At 40.9% G+C, this 19141-nt stretch overlaps 1 protein-coding gene across 1 annotated transcript in view; it reads left to right on the forward strand.

Annotated features, from left to right (window-relative positions):
• LOC146802186 (mitochondrial ornithine transporter 1-like) overlaps positions 1 to 19141 on the forward strand; it is a 144367-nt gene that overhangs the window by 114466 nt on the left and 10760 nt on the right. Inside the window, exons 5-6 of the mRNA XM_085621772.1 lie at positions 13385 to 13557; positions 18700 to 18858. Coding sequence (XP_085477898.1) covers positions 13385 to 13557; positions 18700 to 18858 — 332 coding nt within the window. The remainder of the gene's footprint in view (positions 1 to 13384; positions 13558 to 18699; positions 18859 to 19141) is intronic.

A 19141-nucleotide genomic window follows, 5' to 3' on the forward strand; every position in this document is an offset into this window, starting at 1 on the left:
AGATGACTGTGACCCACATAAACCAATAGTTTCAAATATTTATCATTGTAGCTGAAACCTGATATGTATGACTTTTGTTTGGTTCTAGCCAAAATGTGTTCTAATGCTAAAAAATAGCAATGGTTATTGGTATTTGTGTATCCTTGTATTGCACCTTGGGAGAATGAAAAAATAATTCAAATAGATTCCATTAACAAAAACAGATGCTTTGGGGTAACTATACAATGTAGATATCACATTAATAATTGTAGGGCTAAATCCATGCCACACCAGTTTCTTAAATATGAATCCCCCATGCATTCTATCAAAAGCCTTCTGGCATCTAAAGCTATGGCCACTGATTTAGGATTATATTATTTCTTGATCACATAAAAAAGCTCTAGTATTGCCTAGCTTTTATGAAACCAGACTGCTCATGTTGTGTAACGTTAGATAGTAAAGGATTTTCTCGTAATGTCCATATTTTGGCCAAAACAAAAATAAATGTTGTAGGAAAATGCCCCTTTTGGCATGGTTACCTCCTAACTGTTTGCCTGATACCTGCTGCTACCTTGACTGAATGTGTGCTGGGACCCTGTTAACCAGGCCCCAGCACCTTTGTTCTTTGTCAAACCTATACATTTGCCCCCACAATTGGCACACCTCTGGCCCACATATAAGTCCCTTGTAAAAGGTACCACTGGTACCAAGGGCCTTGTGACCAGAGAGGGTCCCTTAGGGCTGCAGCATGTATTGAGCCACCCTCAATGACGCCACACCAAACACATACACACTGCCATTGCATGCTATGTGTTTTGGTGCAGCTAAACTAAATGAGTCAACATGGCACACATTCCTGGGTGCCATCCCTACACACCACTGCCTGTGGCATAGGTAAGTCTCCCCTCTGGCAGGCCTTACAGCCCTAAGGCAGGCTGCACAATACCACAGGTGTGGGGATAGCTGCATGACCAATATGCCCCTACAGTGTCTGAGTCCATTCTTGAACACTGTAAGTTCAGGGAAGCCATTTTGAGTACATGGGCTGGGAGCTTGTCAACACAAACTCCACAGCTCCATGATGGCTTTACTGGAGACTGAGAAGTTTGGTATCAAACTTCTCAGCATAATAAACCCACACTGATGCCAGTGTTGAAAATGTGTTATAAAATATGCTCAGAGGGCATCTTAGAGATGCCCCCTGTAAAACAACCAGCATTTGGTGTATTGGCTGACTGGTTTCTGCCAGGTATCCAGCACCAGACAGGTTTCTGACTTCATTGGGTGAGAGCCTTTGTGCTCTTGGAGGTCAGAAACAAAGCCTGCTCTAGGTAGAGGCACTTCACGCCTCCCACTTGCAGGAACAGCAGCACTTGGCAGTGAGCTTTAAAGGCTCTCACCTTGTGTTATGCTGATTTTGGCAGCTCTAGTGGAGATGCCCGCCCCCGTTTTCTAGCCCCACTTTTTGGCGACAGGACAGGCAGGAAACTTAGGAAACAGCTTAGGAGTGTCCACCTCGGCTTGGCACACCTCTAGGGTGGCTTGAAACTGAGGTTTACCCCTCTTTTCAGAATTCTCCATCTTGGTTTAGAGAATTAAGACCTACAGGAAGAGGGGTGTGCCCCTCTCCCCAAAGGTAGGGGGCACCTAAAAGGTGTAGTCACCCTAGGGGACAATAGCCATTGTCTACAGCCCTCCAACTTCAGTAACACCCTCAAAATTAGTGTTTAAGGGGTCCCCTCAACCATACTCCTCAGAATTGATGACCTACAAAGAAGAAGGAGCAAAGAACTGTGCAGTAGCGGTGAAGAAGACGACAACTGACTCAGCCCCAGCCCTACCGGCGTGACTACTCCTCCAGCAACCCTGCTCAAAGAAACCGACGTGTCCCACAGCCAGCAACTCTCCAGAAACTCCAGAGACCCGAGCTTCCTTCAATAAAGACTCTCCCGTGGACACCAGAATTGTCCAGCAAAAGCAACCTCCAAAAGGGACTCACGTGTCTTCCAGAATTAAGGGTCCTTACCACTCTGCACCCGCTGCCCACGGCCCGAGTCCGAGTGGCCCAACTATCCAGCGAGGTCCCCCTCACAATCCTGACCTTGAATCCGGCATTGGTCGACCTCTCCTAAAGTTCTCCTCGATGCCTGCAGCCCCATCTTGAAGGGTCCCCCTGACTGGATCTTGTGAAAGAAACCTAATACTGAAAGATACCCCTGCACCTACAGCCCCCAGGCCCTGGGGTGCCGACCAACAGTGGCCTGGTGTCCAGTAACTATCCAATTTACCTTCTCCAGTCGTTGGTTCCCTTCAACCAATCGTCTGGTCCAAGCCTGCACTCATTTCCCTGACTGACAACACTCGTTGACTTCTATTGGAGTCCGACGCCTACCTAGCCGCTCGTGTGCCACAGGAGGTGAGGTCCTGGTGCCAACTTGTGGGCCCCTTTGTGTAGTTATTTGAACCCAGGGCCTGTGCCCTCAAACCACGGGTCCTTACCTGCAACCGGTGCTCTGCAGAGTACCCCCTGTCTCAAATGACCTGCTTTGGGCATCCAACCGCTCCTTTGACCTCTGCACCCAGCCACCCCTGTGCCACTAAGGGTGCGCCTATGGTGTTTTTCTGACCCTTGCCCTATGTTGGCTCTACAACCCAGAGACTGAACCTGAAAGTCAGGTGCTTACCTGTAAGTTACTTACCTGTCTTTCCTTCCTTAGGTTTGTATTGCATTCTATTGGCTTTTACTTTATTGCCACTAAATGTTTATTCTGAGAGATTACAAAACATTTCTAAATACTGCAAAGCATTTGCAATACAACTGTAACATAATACTACTGCTTTTACAAACATTTGCTGACTACATGTTTAAAGTATTGCATAACTGAAATGTTTATTTGCTTGTAACTGAGTTCCACTTGGTTCCTAAAATAAATGTAACCAGAGTAATATTTGTATAAACATTGGCCTGGAGTTAGTCATTGAGTGTGTGCTCCTGCCTTGAATGAATATGTACAACAAATGCATTCGCACTACTCTCTGATCAGCATAACTGCTCAGCCCAGCTACCATTAAATTGAGAGTAAGGTTCAATCTACTTGAACCTTTGGGTACTTACTGGACTCTGTACACACTATATCCCTTTTTGATATGGTATATACAGAGCTAGCTTCATACAGATGGGTGTAGCATTTTTTACATAACTTTGGAAGTTTTCATCTTTATGAATAGCAAATCATAGATTCTTAACAAAAGCTGTGTGCTGCTTTGGAAGAAGAGAAAAAAGTAAACAATTCTAAATGTCTGGTAAATAAAATGTTAGAGAAGTGATCAACAAAAACTCAAATAAAGAATGCCAGGGCCAGGTGCTTTGCTTCTTTTTAATAATTGAATGCATGGATTATTTAATCAAGAGTAATGTCCTTTTCTATTGTCTTAAGATTCTTTTTAATTTGAAGGGTTTCAGAATTTAATTGAAAGTATATAAACATATTTTGTCTGTGGGGTGAGTATCAGAGGCCTGTAATTTATAAAACTGCAAATCCCTTTACATATCTTGATCTTTATTTAATTGGAGTACCATCTGTAATGGCCCTCTGTCATATCTCAAACAACGTAAAGTAAATTGAAGCAGTGTTTGTGGAAATCATATTAAACTATAATTTTGTTTTTACCAGTTTGTCTAAAGAAACCTTGGGTGTTAAGAAATAAAATTGATGTTCTAGTTTCTTAATGTTATCTAGAACAAGTTTAGAATCCTTTAGAAACCTCATTTATCCATTGGACACAAAATGTATTATGGAACCACAAGTTGTTGTTTTAAATCCATCCCAGCCATAAAACTATAAAAGTTTTGCATATGCTCTGCATCTTTCACATACGTAAAAGTATATTTGTAACGTACTGCATTATTTTCAATGTTATGGTAATAAAAGCTTGTAACAATAAAAAAGATCCATACAATCTGAACTGAGTGCCATTGAAATCAAAAGCATCCTCAACAAATATAGAGAATGAGTTTATAAAGACTGGGTCAGTTTAGAAGGGAGTAGATGAACCACCATCTGTCAGCATGTTTCTATACAGGAATAAGATCTAAGTCTGTAATGACTAGAGTGTGAGTTGAAATTAGAATAGATCCTATCTCAGAATAAATTCTGGGATGACTGTTTACTTACAAATATATGATCAATCCTATGCTGTGTGAAATATGACAGAGAGAAAAAAGTCTACTCTCTGAGTGATATCACACCATCTCCAAGAGACAACCAAAGACATCAGATGTAAATTCTATAAATGTTTTGGCAATTGCACCCCAGAATTTGTGATCTACTTGAGTAAGACCATAATCATAGCAAATGTTCTTCTGTTAGTTCATTTAGTGTAGCTATAATTCTATTCTTATCCTAATCTTTAGATGAGAGAGCTATAAGAAAAACAATAGTCTTCAAATCTATGCCTTGGTAGAATGTAAGGTCAACATATATCTTTCTTAGTCTATAAAGCCATCCGGGAACTGTCTTACCAACCACTGGAGACGCTGAGAGCCACTTGGGAGGCCGAAATTGGGCGTGCGTTTCACGAGGGGGAGTGGGGGAGAGCCTTGGAGTACCCTAAGAAGGTCTCTAGGAACGCACGCTTCAAGAACATTCAATATTACATCCTGCATAGGGCCTATTTAACACCCGCACGCCTACAACGGTTCTACCCTGACACTCAGTTCCTCTGTCCCAGATGCCAAGAGCAGAACGCAGATTTCCAACATATGTTCTGGAATTGCTCCATCATCAAAACCTACTGGCACCACATTCACACCGCACTAGGTACCCTCACGGGGCTAACCTGCATGACCACATGGGAGGCCACCGCCATAGGCATCTTCCGCGCGGGTAAGCAACACAAGGTGCGGACTCGCTTCCTCTCCCTGGCGGTGCTTTTGGCCAAACGCAGCATCGCTATGCACTGGCGCTCCCCCACAGGTCCACCGCTGGCGGCTTGGGTGGGAGCTACACACAAGTGGGCGGCGGCAGAGGAGGAGACGTTGCGGGAGGAGGAGGTGAGAGGGGTCCGCAAACACCACATATCAATGGAATGGGCCATGCTATTGTACCAGTTCAAGCAGCTATCCCCGGGTGCAGATCCAATAGACAACCCACTCACACCGTCGGCCCTGCACGCGCAGTCACAGACCCCGCCCAACCAATCTCTCGACACTCCGCCCATATGATATCCTTACATATTCCAAGATCGATTATGCTAACGTAATTCTAGGTCGACCCCCAATAGGATAGACACTCATGGGACACAGTGGTGCCTTACCCCTACGACGCTACATACCCTCGCTGATGTCATTGGTTGTGCCTGTTCATGCCTCCCCCCCCCATAGTTTAGGCCTTCGTTTTACCCTAGTTTCTGTGCCATATCTGGAACCTGAGACACCGGGGTATACACCTCATATCAAGTTTGCACGTGGGTCATGCTCTCCGATGACGTATCACGGATATATGCAGATGATGTGTACCACTATGGAATGTACAATCTGTTATAACTATTTGAATGATCTATACGATGTACAATGTGTCTAATGTAAAAATGGCAATAAAAAAAAAGTTAAAAAAAAAAAAACATATATCTTTCTTAGAATTTGATAGATCCCCACCTCAACCATGGAGTAAATTAAATGACTTGTGTAGATCAGCACATAAAAATCATCTATTTGTTATGTTAGACCGGTATGAACTAATATACAACTTACTCCAGCTCTTGGAGGGATCACACTGATCTATAACCTGCCACATGGGTTATTCCAAGTGATATATTTATCATGTGCATATACAGTACAAAGCTTTATCTTAGCAAAGCATCCCTTTACAGCTTTGGCCACTACGACAGCTACATGATATTACATTTTGGATTTACCTGTTTGACTTAAGGGCCAGGTTCAGTGATTCCTCCTTTACTGAGGAAGGCTCTCCCTTTAGTTATTTAGGAAATCCAGTTTTCTTAGAAACATGCAAATGTCCTGACTGATGCAGAATAAAACAGCGGAGAAATGAACCTTAGGTTAGTTTACATCTCCTTTTCATTTGGAATAATCCATAGAGTGATTGTTTGCGTCATTTTATTCCCCCCACAAGAAATCTGCAAAGAATGCTATGATCAAGTTAGATCTTGTTGGAGAAACCAAGAGGCAGATTTTCCATGACAAGTATAAATCAGGGTAAGCTACTCATTTTACATTGTCAAGTTTTGCCCAACATACACTCCACCGAGTAATGTATTCTATATAAAAAAGTTATTATTCGGGCCAAGATGATAAGGATTAAGGTTACATTCCTTCTGCGAAAGACAGCATACTCATGTTTACTGTGACAATTTTTGCCTCACAAGTTAAGCTCAATCCATACCACTGAGTAATGTCTTCCATAAATCCAGTTATTATTCTAGCCAAGGTGATAAGGATTAAGGTGTTGATACTTCCTCGAAAGATAGCATACTGGTACAGCAGTTCATCTGTAATACATTCAAATTACCATTGGTCCATGTCTTTCTCAAGAGTGTGAGCAGAGAGGGGCTTTAAATTGGGTAGTGAACAACTTCATTGTGTACCCTTGAATTGTTCTAAACTTTATTTTATTCATCAACATGAAAATGGAGGAGGGGGTTGTGAAAGGTAAAGTGTAATTGGCAACTGCAAACAAAAGCAGTTTGTGTTCATCATTAACATTGCCCTCTGAAGAACCTTAAAGATACCTTCACTTTACACTATCAAGGGATGTTCTGTAGTTTCTTAACTAAACATTTATGAGCAAACAAATATAGTTGCGACTAAATGTACAGCCTCTTTCATCTATTACGATGGGTCCTTTCTGTTCCGTTACATCAACATTTTATATCCTCTATTGAGCAATTAAATTGGCTTAGAACTGGCACTGCCCATAGAGTCTTTATTCTTCCTCTGGAGCAAACTATCACTGTATGCTCATTGTAAAATATGATTAGTTAGGAAAAGGCAACATGCATTCTCAGAATCACCCGAAAAATCTCACTTGTAAATCTATCAGTAATGCATGCTACACCCAGATACCCAGGTCCTTGTTCATCCTGTAGGAACATGTCGTGGTTCCTCAGCCCGCGTCATACAGCGCCCTTCATGTCAGGAGCCCTGAGTATTCAATTATCTTGGGGTGTTCTCATTCTTCAGTGTTTCATTTCAGTAAGTATTGTCCAGAAATAAAAATTACTCTTGCTGCATTAGGATGTTTAAAAATGTTTATTACAAACAGATATTGAATATAAAGCTGACGCAAAGCAGTGCATTCAATGACCCATCAGTTGTCACATTTATAAGGCACACACTACCTGAAGTTTATATCAAACAGATGTTTGGAGAATTTAAAGGAAGGTACATAAATGTGCCGTTTCAGTAATTAGTTTAATTGTTCTGTTATAGAATAAAAATAGATTTATCTATTAGCCAAAAACATCACTACCAAAAAGTGAAAAAATCACGAACATGCTAATAGTAGTTGAAGCAATACAGCTGACAAGATGACTCAAGAAGATGTGAAATGTTACTTTAGAATCCACAATCTGCTTATAAGAGCAAAGACTTCCCCCAGAATGTTTTGAGTGGTGGGCAATGAAGGATAAGATGTGCTAGATCCCCTTTTTCTTTATTCCAGTTCCAGCATAGCGCATCCTCCCTGAGGCCTAATGAGTGTAACTGTGCTGGGGTCCAAAAAGCCTTGTGGAGCAGCCAAAATTTTGTTTGTGAGAGCACAGGGGAAATCTTATTGCGTGATGCCGAGGCCCATAGTGTGGAGCATTCTTGTTTGTTATGTGTAGGTTTAGCTTGATTATCCCAATAGGCAATTGTCTAGTCGTTAAACTTAGAGGATTTGGGCGGAGGAGTTTGTAGAGCTGCGAGACCTGGTGTCCTAATTTATTGATGTTTGACACATACCGGGAGATTGAAGGTTGTGAGGTAGATAATTTGGTTTTAGACAAGGCCGCTCTGATTTTCAAAAAGTTATAGAGTTCAATGTCCTTTAGGTTATGTCTTGACTTGAGGGCTGTGAATGTAATGGGGTATGATTCATTTTCTAGTTGGTAAGGATAGTAGATACCTCTCTCAATCCATGTATCAAAGGCTAGGCTTTTCCCTTTATAACGGATCTTACTATTGGCCCAGAGTAATTCCATTTTGAAACCTTTGATGCTATTCTCTAGCTTCTTATCTACCTTTAGTAGGGCGATTTTTGTGGTCTTTGCTCTTATAAAGAAATGTTTGACTGTACGCTAACAAAATAATTCTCCACCCTCACCACGGCATTTATGAGCACAGAAATGAGATCAGAACACGATAAGGACCTACTAGACCTGCTACTGACAGCAGCAGTGAAAATGGTCCTCGCCAATTGGAAAGACACAAGTAAGACATCTTACAAAGGCTGGTTCAATTGGATCACGCATCTTATAGGAGCGGACAACATTGCACTACAGAACTCACCCTGGAAACCGGTCTCCAGAAGGAAGTCTCTCGGCACGTATCTTGACTCTTTTGAGCCCCCATGAAAACAAGACAGGTCGGCGAAACACATCCTGGCCACTGCTTGTCAGATAAAAATAGTAAATAAGTAATGCAATTCTCAGTGCCTGTCCCCTATCTCTTCTTTCACCCCTTGCTTTTCCTGCCTTTTTTTGTCTTCCTTTCTCTCTTTTTCACTAAGTAACGTCATGTTGGGTTAGCTAAGAATCATAATCTCTCAGGACACTGATGTATACTCAGCGATTGTTACACCCTATGCTAACCCTGTACCAGAATTGCTAATGCATTCTTGTATAAAATAAATAAAACACATTGAAATCTGAAAAGAAAATTCTCTAGCTTCTTATCTACCTTTAGTAGGGCGATTTTTGTGGTCTTTGCTCTTATAAAGAAATTTTTGACTGTACGCTAACAAAATAATTCTCCACCCTCACCACGGCATTTATGAGCACAGAAATAAGATCAGAACACGATAAGGACCTACTAGACCTGCTACTGACAGCAGCAGTGAAAATGGTCCTCATCAATTGGAAAGACACAAATAAGACATCTTACAAAGGCTGGATCACGCATCTTATAGGAGCGGACAACATTGCACTACAGAACTCACCCTGGAAATCGGTCTCCAGAAGGAAGTCTCTCGGCACGTATCTTGACTCTTTTGAGCCCCCATGAAAACAAGACAGGTCGGCGAAACACATCCTGGCACCCCCTTGTAGGCTCCACACTGACAATGGAACTTAACTGGGCCCTACTGGTCGCAGCCAATGTGGTCCTCTCGGGCCTGTATGTATGCCATCATGTGTAAGAACACCCCCACTGCTTGTCAGATGAAAATAGTAAATAAGTAATGCAATTCTCAGTGCCTGTCCCCTATCTCTTCTTTCACCCCTTGCTTTTCCTGCCTTTTTTTGTCTTCCTTTCTCTCTTTTTCACTAAGTAACGTCATGTTGGGTTAGCTAAGAATCATAATCTCTCAGGACACTGATGTATACTCAGCGATTGTTACACCCTATGCTAACCCTGTACGAGAATTGATAATGCATTCTTGTATAAAATAAATAAAACACATTGAAATCTGAAGAAAAAAAAAAAGATTCCACAATCTGCTGTACTTAATATGACCCATTGAGGGCAGTGTTTACTTAAATGAGAAATCAGTTTCAGCCAGCAAACGTTGTTTTGGAGTAACATAGCCAATTTAGATAGCATTTAATTCTAAGAAAAGAATCACTTTCCACTGATGATAATACAGCTTCTAATGCGGCCAATAAGAATCAAGCCAATAGACTGGCAACAGTAGCTATGCACCCGCCTCTTGGACATAGTTAAAAAAGACTGATACTACAAATTCTTGCATTTGTAGATTGCAACAAGGCATTTTCAACAACTGTAGAGAATTTAGAACGCAGCTAGATTTTAGGGGGCATGTTGATGTATGGAATTGTGTCACGCTTGCACCATGCAACGTGGTGCATGGCGACGCAAGCCAAAATGCATTTTATCAAGTCACACAAGGCCACCTAGCGTGGCCCTGAGTTGCTTAATAAATCTGGAGTAAAGCAGTGCAAATAGCTGTGTTGCTTTACTCTGCACCAGGGAGGCATTCAATGTGTGTTGCGTGGTTCCCACGCAACATCCATGAATTTTGATGCATTCCCAGATTTACCAAAAGCGGTAAACCTGGGAACGCACCAAAATGCTACACCTTCCCCGGTGAGGCTTAACAAGGAGAAATATCTTCATTTCTCCCCGTTACTTCCTCTTTATATGTGTGCTGCATTCTGAAGCACACATAGAAAGAGGAAAATAGCTCAGGGGATTGTTTTTGTGCAGGAAGGTGCCCCTTTCTGCAAAAAAAAATCCTCCTTTCAGTGAGGGCACCCTTGCACCATAGTGCAAGGGTGCCTGCGTTGGCGCTAGGCAGCCAAAATGGTGGCAACGCAGGGACAAAGATACTGTGCATTCCTGTCTTTTTCCTGTCACACAGCAAGGTGACTTGCTGTGGTTTTCTTGTGATGCGTGACTTTGCCATAAATATTTATTGCCCGAGATTTACAAAATATCCCAAACTGTGTGCAATGTTATATAGGTCTGTCGCTGTACGAGCTTTGACGATGTTATATGTCAAGTCCACAAATAAAATCTAAGCACCCTTCATCATATTCTATAATATAGTTAAATCTCTTGATATATGACTATGTATTTCCAAAGATTTACGCCTGCGCACCTAATTCACTGAATCTTTAGGCTCAATGACAGATACATTTATTATTGGCATTTTCTAGCACACATGATTTTCACTAACTCTACACGTGCTGATTCTGCACTGGGGGACTACATACGAACATGTTTAGCAAAAAGGGACAGTTTGCAAAATGATTTTTATACTATTATATTTACAAGGAAATATTGTTTATCCGTTCCCACAACTACGGTGGACCCGTGACATACATGTGTACTTTTGGAGGTGCAAAAAGTGTGGAGAAGGCATTCAAAACGTTGTTAATACCCATAAAAATACTACTAAATGGGGGTTCCCCTTATGTGCATTGATGAGTGTAGGATGATGCATTCCTTCCCCAGGTGAACCTAACACATAATGCTTAGAATGTACTCACTTGTGACCACTGTGAGCAGAAGAAAACATCACCTGGCAATCCATCTTTCGTTCAATTTCATGTGCCAGTTTGACTTTTGCAAGCAGAACGTTTTGCTATAATTTTTTCTCCATCCTAAAATTGCCACTTCGCTTCCATTCACTGGTATATTGATAATGCCTCATATGCGCACCCTCCAAACGAATTCTAATGCAGAGAAAATCACACACACACATACGTCATCACATTAGACTCAAGAGTCCATTCTAAGAGGGAGGAAAACCAGTAGGGTATTATTCTAATAAAACAGCTACAAAAATGTGGACCTCACTAAGAGAAAACAAGTTTGTTCATTATTTTCTTGAATGAACAAACAGTAAAAGAGAAAAATAGGCATTAGAAAGGGGAAAATAAAACGAAATAAAATAAGGAAGCAGGCCAAGACATATTCAAGAAGTCTCAGTCCCTTGTGCCTAACACTGCGGAAAACCAAAAGAGAAATGTCACCCGAAGCTGGCAAAGACGAAAAAGGTAAGAGTGAAAAGGGAATACCTCTGCATAGATGTACATTTTAAATGTGCATAGTGTGATAATCCAACAAAAATTGGAAAGAGAACTTGATGACAGGGAAACAGTAAAATATATTTCTTAAACGTCTGAATAGAAGTAATTTGTGACTCACTGGGTTTGTATTTCAACAGAATAGATTTCAATATTGAAACAGTTTAGGTGTCTATATTGCCTTAGATATATATATATGATCAGTTGAGGTTGATGTATATGTTGCACCTTCTAAACAATCAATTGTTGAATTTACTTGTGTCATTTTTTCTACACACTATACTTGTGGGGAGCTGTGTTAGTTAATGCAAAAATATTGAAAGTGTTATAGTTGAATTTTCAGCATGGCCCTTCATTGTATGCCCCCGCTGTCTACATTGTCAATGAGACTGAGGGCCTGATTACGAGTTCGGCTGTCCAACCGCTGTCGTCGCGTCAACATCGGATTAACCGCCACCAACTAGGCAGTCTGTCATCCGTTTTTCAATGTTGTAAGTTTGCTGTTCGGAAGACCGCCAGAGCACTGACAGCCATTGGCAGACCGCATCAACGGCGGTTGGGGGAAAGCAGCTGTCATAGGGCTGTAAAGAGAAGTTGAACTGCCATTAGAATTACAAGTTGGCTTTCTGACGAGCCAACCGTGGCGGTGGAACCTCCTGCTTCAAATCTATAGAATCGAAGGAATTGAGGTGCATACTCACCCATTTCCTTTCTTCCCCTTCAGTCTCCGACGTGGATCCCTTTCTCCAGGTCCCCCCTTCACAGCAGTACCTTGACCCCAAAGAAAATGAAACTTTTGGGTCCGAAATCCAGGTAAGTCCCTGTTGCAGTATTTACCCAATGACTGGACTGGGCACATATGATCCAGACTCCAGCAATGGGAAAAAAACTCTAGTAGGTATTTTTTCACGCGTCATTCATATGTGTACATTCGACATATAAGAAAAAATACACACTGCCGTCAGATACACCACTGCAGTGCCAGCGGTCATATCGTAATACAGCGGGCGGGAGACCGCTGCAGCAGCGGTTTTCTTTGGACTGCTGCGGTAAGTCCGAACTCCTAATCAGGCCCTGATGTTGCCTTATGAGAAGGCAAACCCACATGCAAAGGACACACCAAGGCAAACGCTCTGTGCTCAATAAGTTGCGCTCCAATCTCTTCAACAATGTTAATGTGGGAATGGACAGCGCACCGCCTTGCGCACCGTAGTGAATGGAGTCATGGAGGCCTGAACTGCCTGATCATCCTCAACATCTGCAAATGGTTGTGGGTTAGGTGTGTCACATTTGTGAACTGCCCAAGAGGTGTGTTATGAATGTGTTGAGCCTTTATTCCATCTGAGTATCAAACTACATAACAATCAAATTAAATAATACGCAAAGCGCCAAAACAAATACTATGGTGGCAACGTGGCTCATACTTCAGAATTATAATAATATTTTGCAGTGGTAGGAATGTGCCTTCAATTAGTGGCTGCAGTAGAGCTACACCATATAAACTATGGAGCAAAAGCCTCAGTGGTGCCTAGCACACACTCAGTGCCCCAGGAGAGAATTGCACTATGCCTTGCATTTATGTGTTCCTTCAATTATCATATTGCATAGCATAAAATAATGAGGATAAAAAGTGTTGGGGGGGTCATATTGCGTAGGATTATATATTGGCCATTGAAAATTGTCTATCCTCTGTCAGCACAGTTTGGTCGGTGGTGAAGAGCATTCTCCAAAAAGAGGGACCTTTCGGATTGTATCAAGGACTTACCAGCACTTTACTGAGAGAGGTCCCGGGATATTTTTTCTTCTTTGGAGGATATGAGCTGGGTCGCTCTTTCTTTTTATCAGAAGGGAAATCTAAAGATGAACTTGGTACGTATATGTTCGCATATAATATTGCCGGCTTTTGACTTAGTTAAATAAATCATTTAACATCTTAACTGAGAATATATTTTTAACAATGGCAATGGACAGTGCAGTTGGATTTGAAACACTGATTTAATGGCGGGTCCTGATATTGAGAAAGTTAATAATTGTAAAGGTAAAAAAATAGTTTGTCATACTCTAAAAGGCCCATCCTATGGGTTTTCTCAGAACTGACATAATGGTTCAATATGGCCACTTGGCGGGATTGCCATGGATCATTATTTTAAATATTCCTATATTCACATGGAATTAATACCAACATGTTGATTCAGGGATGCATGCTGACTAAATGGTTGATAATGTGTAGATTTGAAACTTTCTGAAACTGAATAACTTAAGGAAGCAACAACCTGTGTAAGACACAACAAGAAGCGGGCAGTCTATCTTTGCAGTATATGAATGGACTTCTCAGTAAGTTTAATGTGGAGTGAAAATGTTTAATCATATCTTCTTTAATACTCAGGGAGTAAATTTACATGGACTAAATGTCTAGAGGTGTGGCGACAATATTTTTGCTGATCAATCTTAATAGTCCCTCTTTTTTGGTGGGATCTTACAGTACATTTGATACCATGCCTTCTTTCTTTAATTAGTCGCCTCACCTTCCTTCACCCACTCAGAATGCTCATAAAAAGGAGAATGTGCTGTATAGGAGAGTTTCTAATCCTGACACTGTGTCCTATGAGGCCACTGTTTCTTTTAATCCACTGGTTGTGCCTTATTTATTTCCTTTGTTACACTAGGATCTATTGTAACAATCCTACAGGCAAGGTTGTGAAGTAAGATTTGATCTCACTGCATAGATTTAACCCCTTACGTTTAGATTTCATATAAATGACCATTAAGCATCATTGTAAGTGAGTGACATTAATTTGTTGGGAATATTTTTCATAACTGAGCATTGTGTGAAATCTGGAAACCCTCCTCACCAATAAATGTGTTCAGACGAATTCCTAAAAATCAATGCACCAATATACAAGCACTACAGTAATCATGAGCTCTTACCAGTGCGTTCATCTTGATCTTGGTGCAGTCATTCTTGCAAAATCTTTGAATGCTTTTCAGATGCTGTTATCCGCTTTTGAAAGCTATTGGAAGAATAAGGATCTGTGCATTACAGGGTTACAATCTAAATCAATAGTATTTTGAAAAAGAAAACGAATGTTGGTAAAATGATGATAGTAGATGGCCCTCTGTATTTGATATAAGGGATCAGCTTTCCTTTAGAATGAGTTGGAGGAAACATTAAGAAATCAACAGGGGGTGCTTCACAGACAAATGAGGTGATGTAACATTTTCATAGATATACAGAAAGAGTGTGAAATCCATTGGCCTGAAAGTCTGCAAAATCAATTATGAAGGTTGTATATGGTGCACATACAGGGCACACAAGCGTGATGTCATCTTAGAAACCACACAGAATAAAATCTTAAAATCATTGTTGAGCATCTCAACTTGCTAGTGGGACTTGCAACTGGACTTTACAAACTATGATGTAAATACAGAAGTGGGGATTACATTCTTAAATTACTTACTTAAAAGTATGTTCTCTGTATATTGGGTAAACAGTGGAAAGAAAAATATCCACCACATAGAAAAATGATACAGAGAATAATGACTCAGTGTAATTCACACAAATTCCCATAGCCAAAGTATTTGCAAAAACTATTGAGTAAAATAGATTTGAAACAGTGGTTAGATGAGAATTTATGAATCCCGAAGAATGCAGAGAAAATCGTTGCTGAAAAGTTGCATCAGAAGCTAATGAAAGTAAGGGTATAATAACATATGGATTAGTGGTACTTTGTAGAATAGTTATCACTGACGGCGTCTGATTCCTTAGAACCACGTCTATCAGATGTTCATGATCATATTGACCGCGTAGTTATAATTTAAGCCTAGTTAGGAACGTTACCTCGAGCCGCCATGAGCTTTACAGGAAAATGGAATGAAGAGAAAACAGTAGCACCCTTTTGTTGGTGAAGTAAGTAGCAAAGAAGATCTGGTCCATTTCATAATTCTTTGCCCTTTGTATTAAAAGATCAGGATATGATTCTGCAATATTTTTTGCAGGTTTTAACCATCTGAGATTGTGCAAGTACTTTTGCTCACGTCAGACCAAGATATGTTGTATATAAAAGAGAAACGTGGTATGATGACTGCTTTCATGTTTATTTCAAATAAATTCATTGATAATGATACATATCACGTATGTCAAACTACATACTCTGACATTGATGTGCATAACTAAAGCATACCATGTTGTTTTCAGATCCATTGACTTGCAGGTGTCGAGAAGAATTTGAGAAGTAGATTCTCTGTTTTTCATGTTATCATGAAGCTATCTCTACCTTGACTAACAACGTTGTCCTTATCGTGAATGCAGTTCTCTAATGTGCCAAGCCAGTACCTTGGTACTCCCAAGCCTCATAAGCACATTTTACAAAGAATTCATAAAAAGTGGGGTTCCTCTGGGGATAACAATATGTCTGTTTTGCTTTTTGAAACATGAGTTACCAGATGCTTTTTTATTAAAAAAACTAAACCACCGGTTGCACTGATGAAATATCAAAAGCATTTAAATCAGTCGAGGACTGTACTTGAAACCCTATGCAAAACCTGTTCCTGGCAATCTTCTTGACCATTTAGTAGCAATGTCTTCCAATACCAACCATTTTTTCATTGATCGGGTTCCACTGATTTAGGACAGTTCCAAATCAAAATATCACAGAGGATTACTGTGCCTGCTGCAGCATGCATGTAATGTGTTTGTATTTTATGTAGAAAGCTAATGTACTGCCTTTACTACAGAGATTGTTGTGTTACCTACAGGTTACAAGTTATAATCCTTATAGTATAGCTCAGTGAATTATGAACCAGCAGCAAGCAGCTGCCGAGTGCAACACATTCCGACACTCAGTATTCAAATTCAGTATTCACTCGATATAACAACACATTGCCCTAAGCCCCACGATCTGAGACAGGCATGTGCATTATCATTGAAATGAAGCATCTTGTTGCAAAAACAAACAGTCATCTCTATTCTAGTGGCCTACAGTGTGTCAAAGGCCAGTAGGGAGACACAGATGTCTTATACACAATTCCATTAGCAGTGTAAGACTATAAAACTTCTGCTCCTCCACAATCATTGGAGCCAACTGATGCATTCTTAAATGGAGTAGTAACCTGTCCCATGCTCCTAAAATACTGTTTGACAAAGAGACTCGATAACCATCTCACTGAGAAACCCATCATCCACAAATAAATTGAAAAACTCAATTAGAGTTTAATTGTGTCCACTGAACACCCATCAATTGCAGCAAAAGGCTGGTCTCCATCCGGTGCAACGCACCTCAACTGATCCTCTACCCTTGCTCCAGCAGGCAAAGGTCTAACAGACTATTGGTGAGCTCAAGGTACACTTACCCCTGTAGCTGCTCTTCCTGCTGAATGGAAAAAGAACTTAGCTTAGTAACAAAAGATGTGTTTGTATTTTATGTAGACAGGTAAGTGACAGCTTTTGCTGCAGAGGTCCTTGTGTTACCTGCAGCTCAAAAGTCATAATCCTTGCAATATAGCTCAGTGAATTATGAACCACCATCAAGCAGCTGCACGCACACTGCCAGGAGTAAGTGTAGGACCTTACGTGTTTGTTCACAATCTTCTGTTATTCTAAGGTTGCTACAAATGGCTCATTTTAGTATAAATAACAGAATAACAGGTAATGTCTTTGTTCTGGATCATGAAAAATTCTCTTATCAATTGATCGTCATTTTGCAATGATCCAAAAGAAAAGTGTGGCCCACGCGTTGCAGCATTCTATTAGTAGAGGAGCAAAGATCATGTGCTTAGTGACCACCCCTACCATTTCATCCATTATTATCCCAGGTGCCTTGTAGATGTTACAGGCGGTTGCGGCCTATTGTGATCACCTGGAACTTTCTGCGAGGTGAAGGGTGCTGCTGGCAAGCTGAGAGGCACAACTTCCAAGCACAACCCTTTTGTGGCATAATTCCCTGAAAATTAGGAGAATGGGGCTCTTTCCGCCCCCTTTGCACCCGAGGGGAGACCAGGAAGTGTTTTCCTGGTGGCATTTCCTTCAAATGACATCACCGAATATCGATATGATTGAATTAGTAGCAGAAAGTCATACCTCCTGACCTGGAGAGGAAGACCCTTTCCCTCTGGTCTAGGAAGATCTGGAATGGGGGAGTACAAGAGCTGTCCACGGCAACAACTTTCCCGATGCTACGCCCCTGAGCATGACCTTCCCATCCACTGTGCCCAGTGCTCTGGATATAGAGGTCATGTCAATCACACCCTAGAGGTTAATATACATTTTAAAAGGAACAATAAGATATCACACAAAACAGCATTATGACTCCAGCGCTATTACCACATGGTCTACGAGGGAATCACTGCTAATCCCTTGGTGATACTGCAAACTGGAATCACCTATAACCCCGGGATTAGGAATATCAGGTGGTGCAACATTTAATCAAGCCTTCAGTCTTTCCTGTCATGCTGTAGATTCTCTTGGCTGACACATATGCCTATAAGCTATTATATATATCCACATATGATTCTAATTATTGTGTGCTTGAATGTGTATTGCTCGCTAAAGGAAAAATCAAAGCATCTTAAACTGTAGCCCAGCTAGATAGTGCAGTTTGCATCCATTTGCAAATTCCGAGCAGCACATTTTTGTTCATGAATCCCTCTCTCTATCTACATTCCAAGTTATCCAAAGAAGAGCTCAAATCTGGATGTAGTATTATCAGTCAAGGTATGCAGCTTTTTTGATTTTTCATCTTTTCACCCAAATGCAATAACTTTATCTACATTCCACAGTGGAAGCAGTATTTCTTAATTAGAGAAAAGTGCCAAGCTGTACTTGGTGTGTGTGAACTACAGGGACTAGAGATGGACATAAAGGATAGCATGTACTATGCCACATATCTTTACAAGACAAAGTTAGGTTTGCATACAGTTATATTGAATAATGGCCACTTGTGTCCTCATGTGTTATTCATATTAAACTGTGCTTTGTATGTACACTGAAAAAACTTGCATTCCTTCTTTCACCAGGTGTTGTACCCTTGGTGATAAGCGGTGGCTTTGGTGGTGTTGCTCTGTGGCTAATTGTGTTCCCAGTGGACTGCATCAAATCTAGGATCCAGGTCATGTCCATGTCAGGGAAGCAGACAGGCTTCTTGAAGACATTTGCCAATGTTGTTAGAAATGAGGGTAAGTAGAGCAGCCTCAAGAAACAATAATTCTGACTGATCACTTGATATAGGGAAAGTTCCACCTAACAAGCTTCTAGGCACTGAATTACCCACCATATTACATTACTGATCTTCCAGACATTTTATGCTTTCCATTGTAGCTTCTGTCACTTTTTTCCAACTTTAGAGATGTGTGTCTGAAATTAGCACAGAGTCTTATTGAGTCTGTACTTTGGTATCGAAAGGACTGTGAGGCTTTCATCCCTCCCAGAATCATCCCATTTTGATATAACTAAATGTTT

Source organism: Triturus cristatus, chromosome 8 (genome assembly GCF_964204655.1).
Source record: "Triturus cristatus chromosome 8, aTriCri1.1, whole genome shotgun sequence".
NCBI classification, from domain to species: domain Eukaryota; kingdom Metazoa; phylum Chordata; class Amphibia; order Caudata; family Salamandridae; genus Triturus; species Triturus cristatus.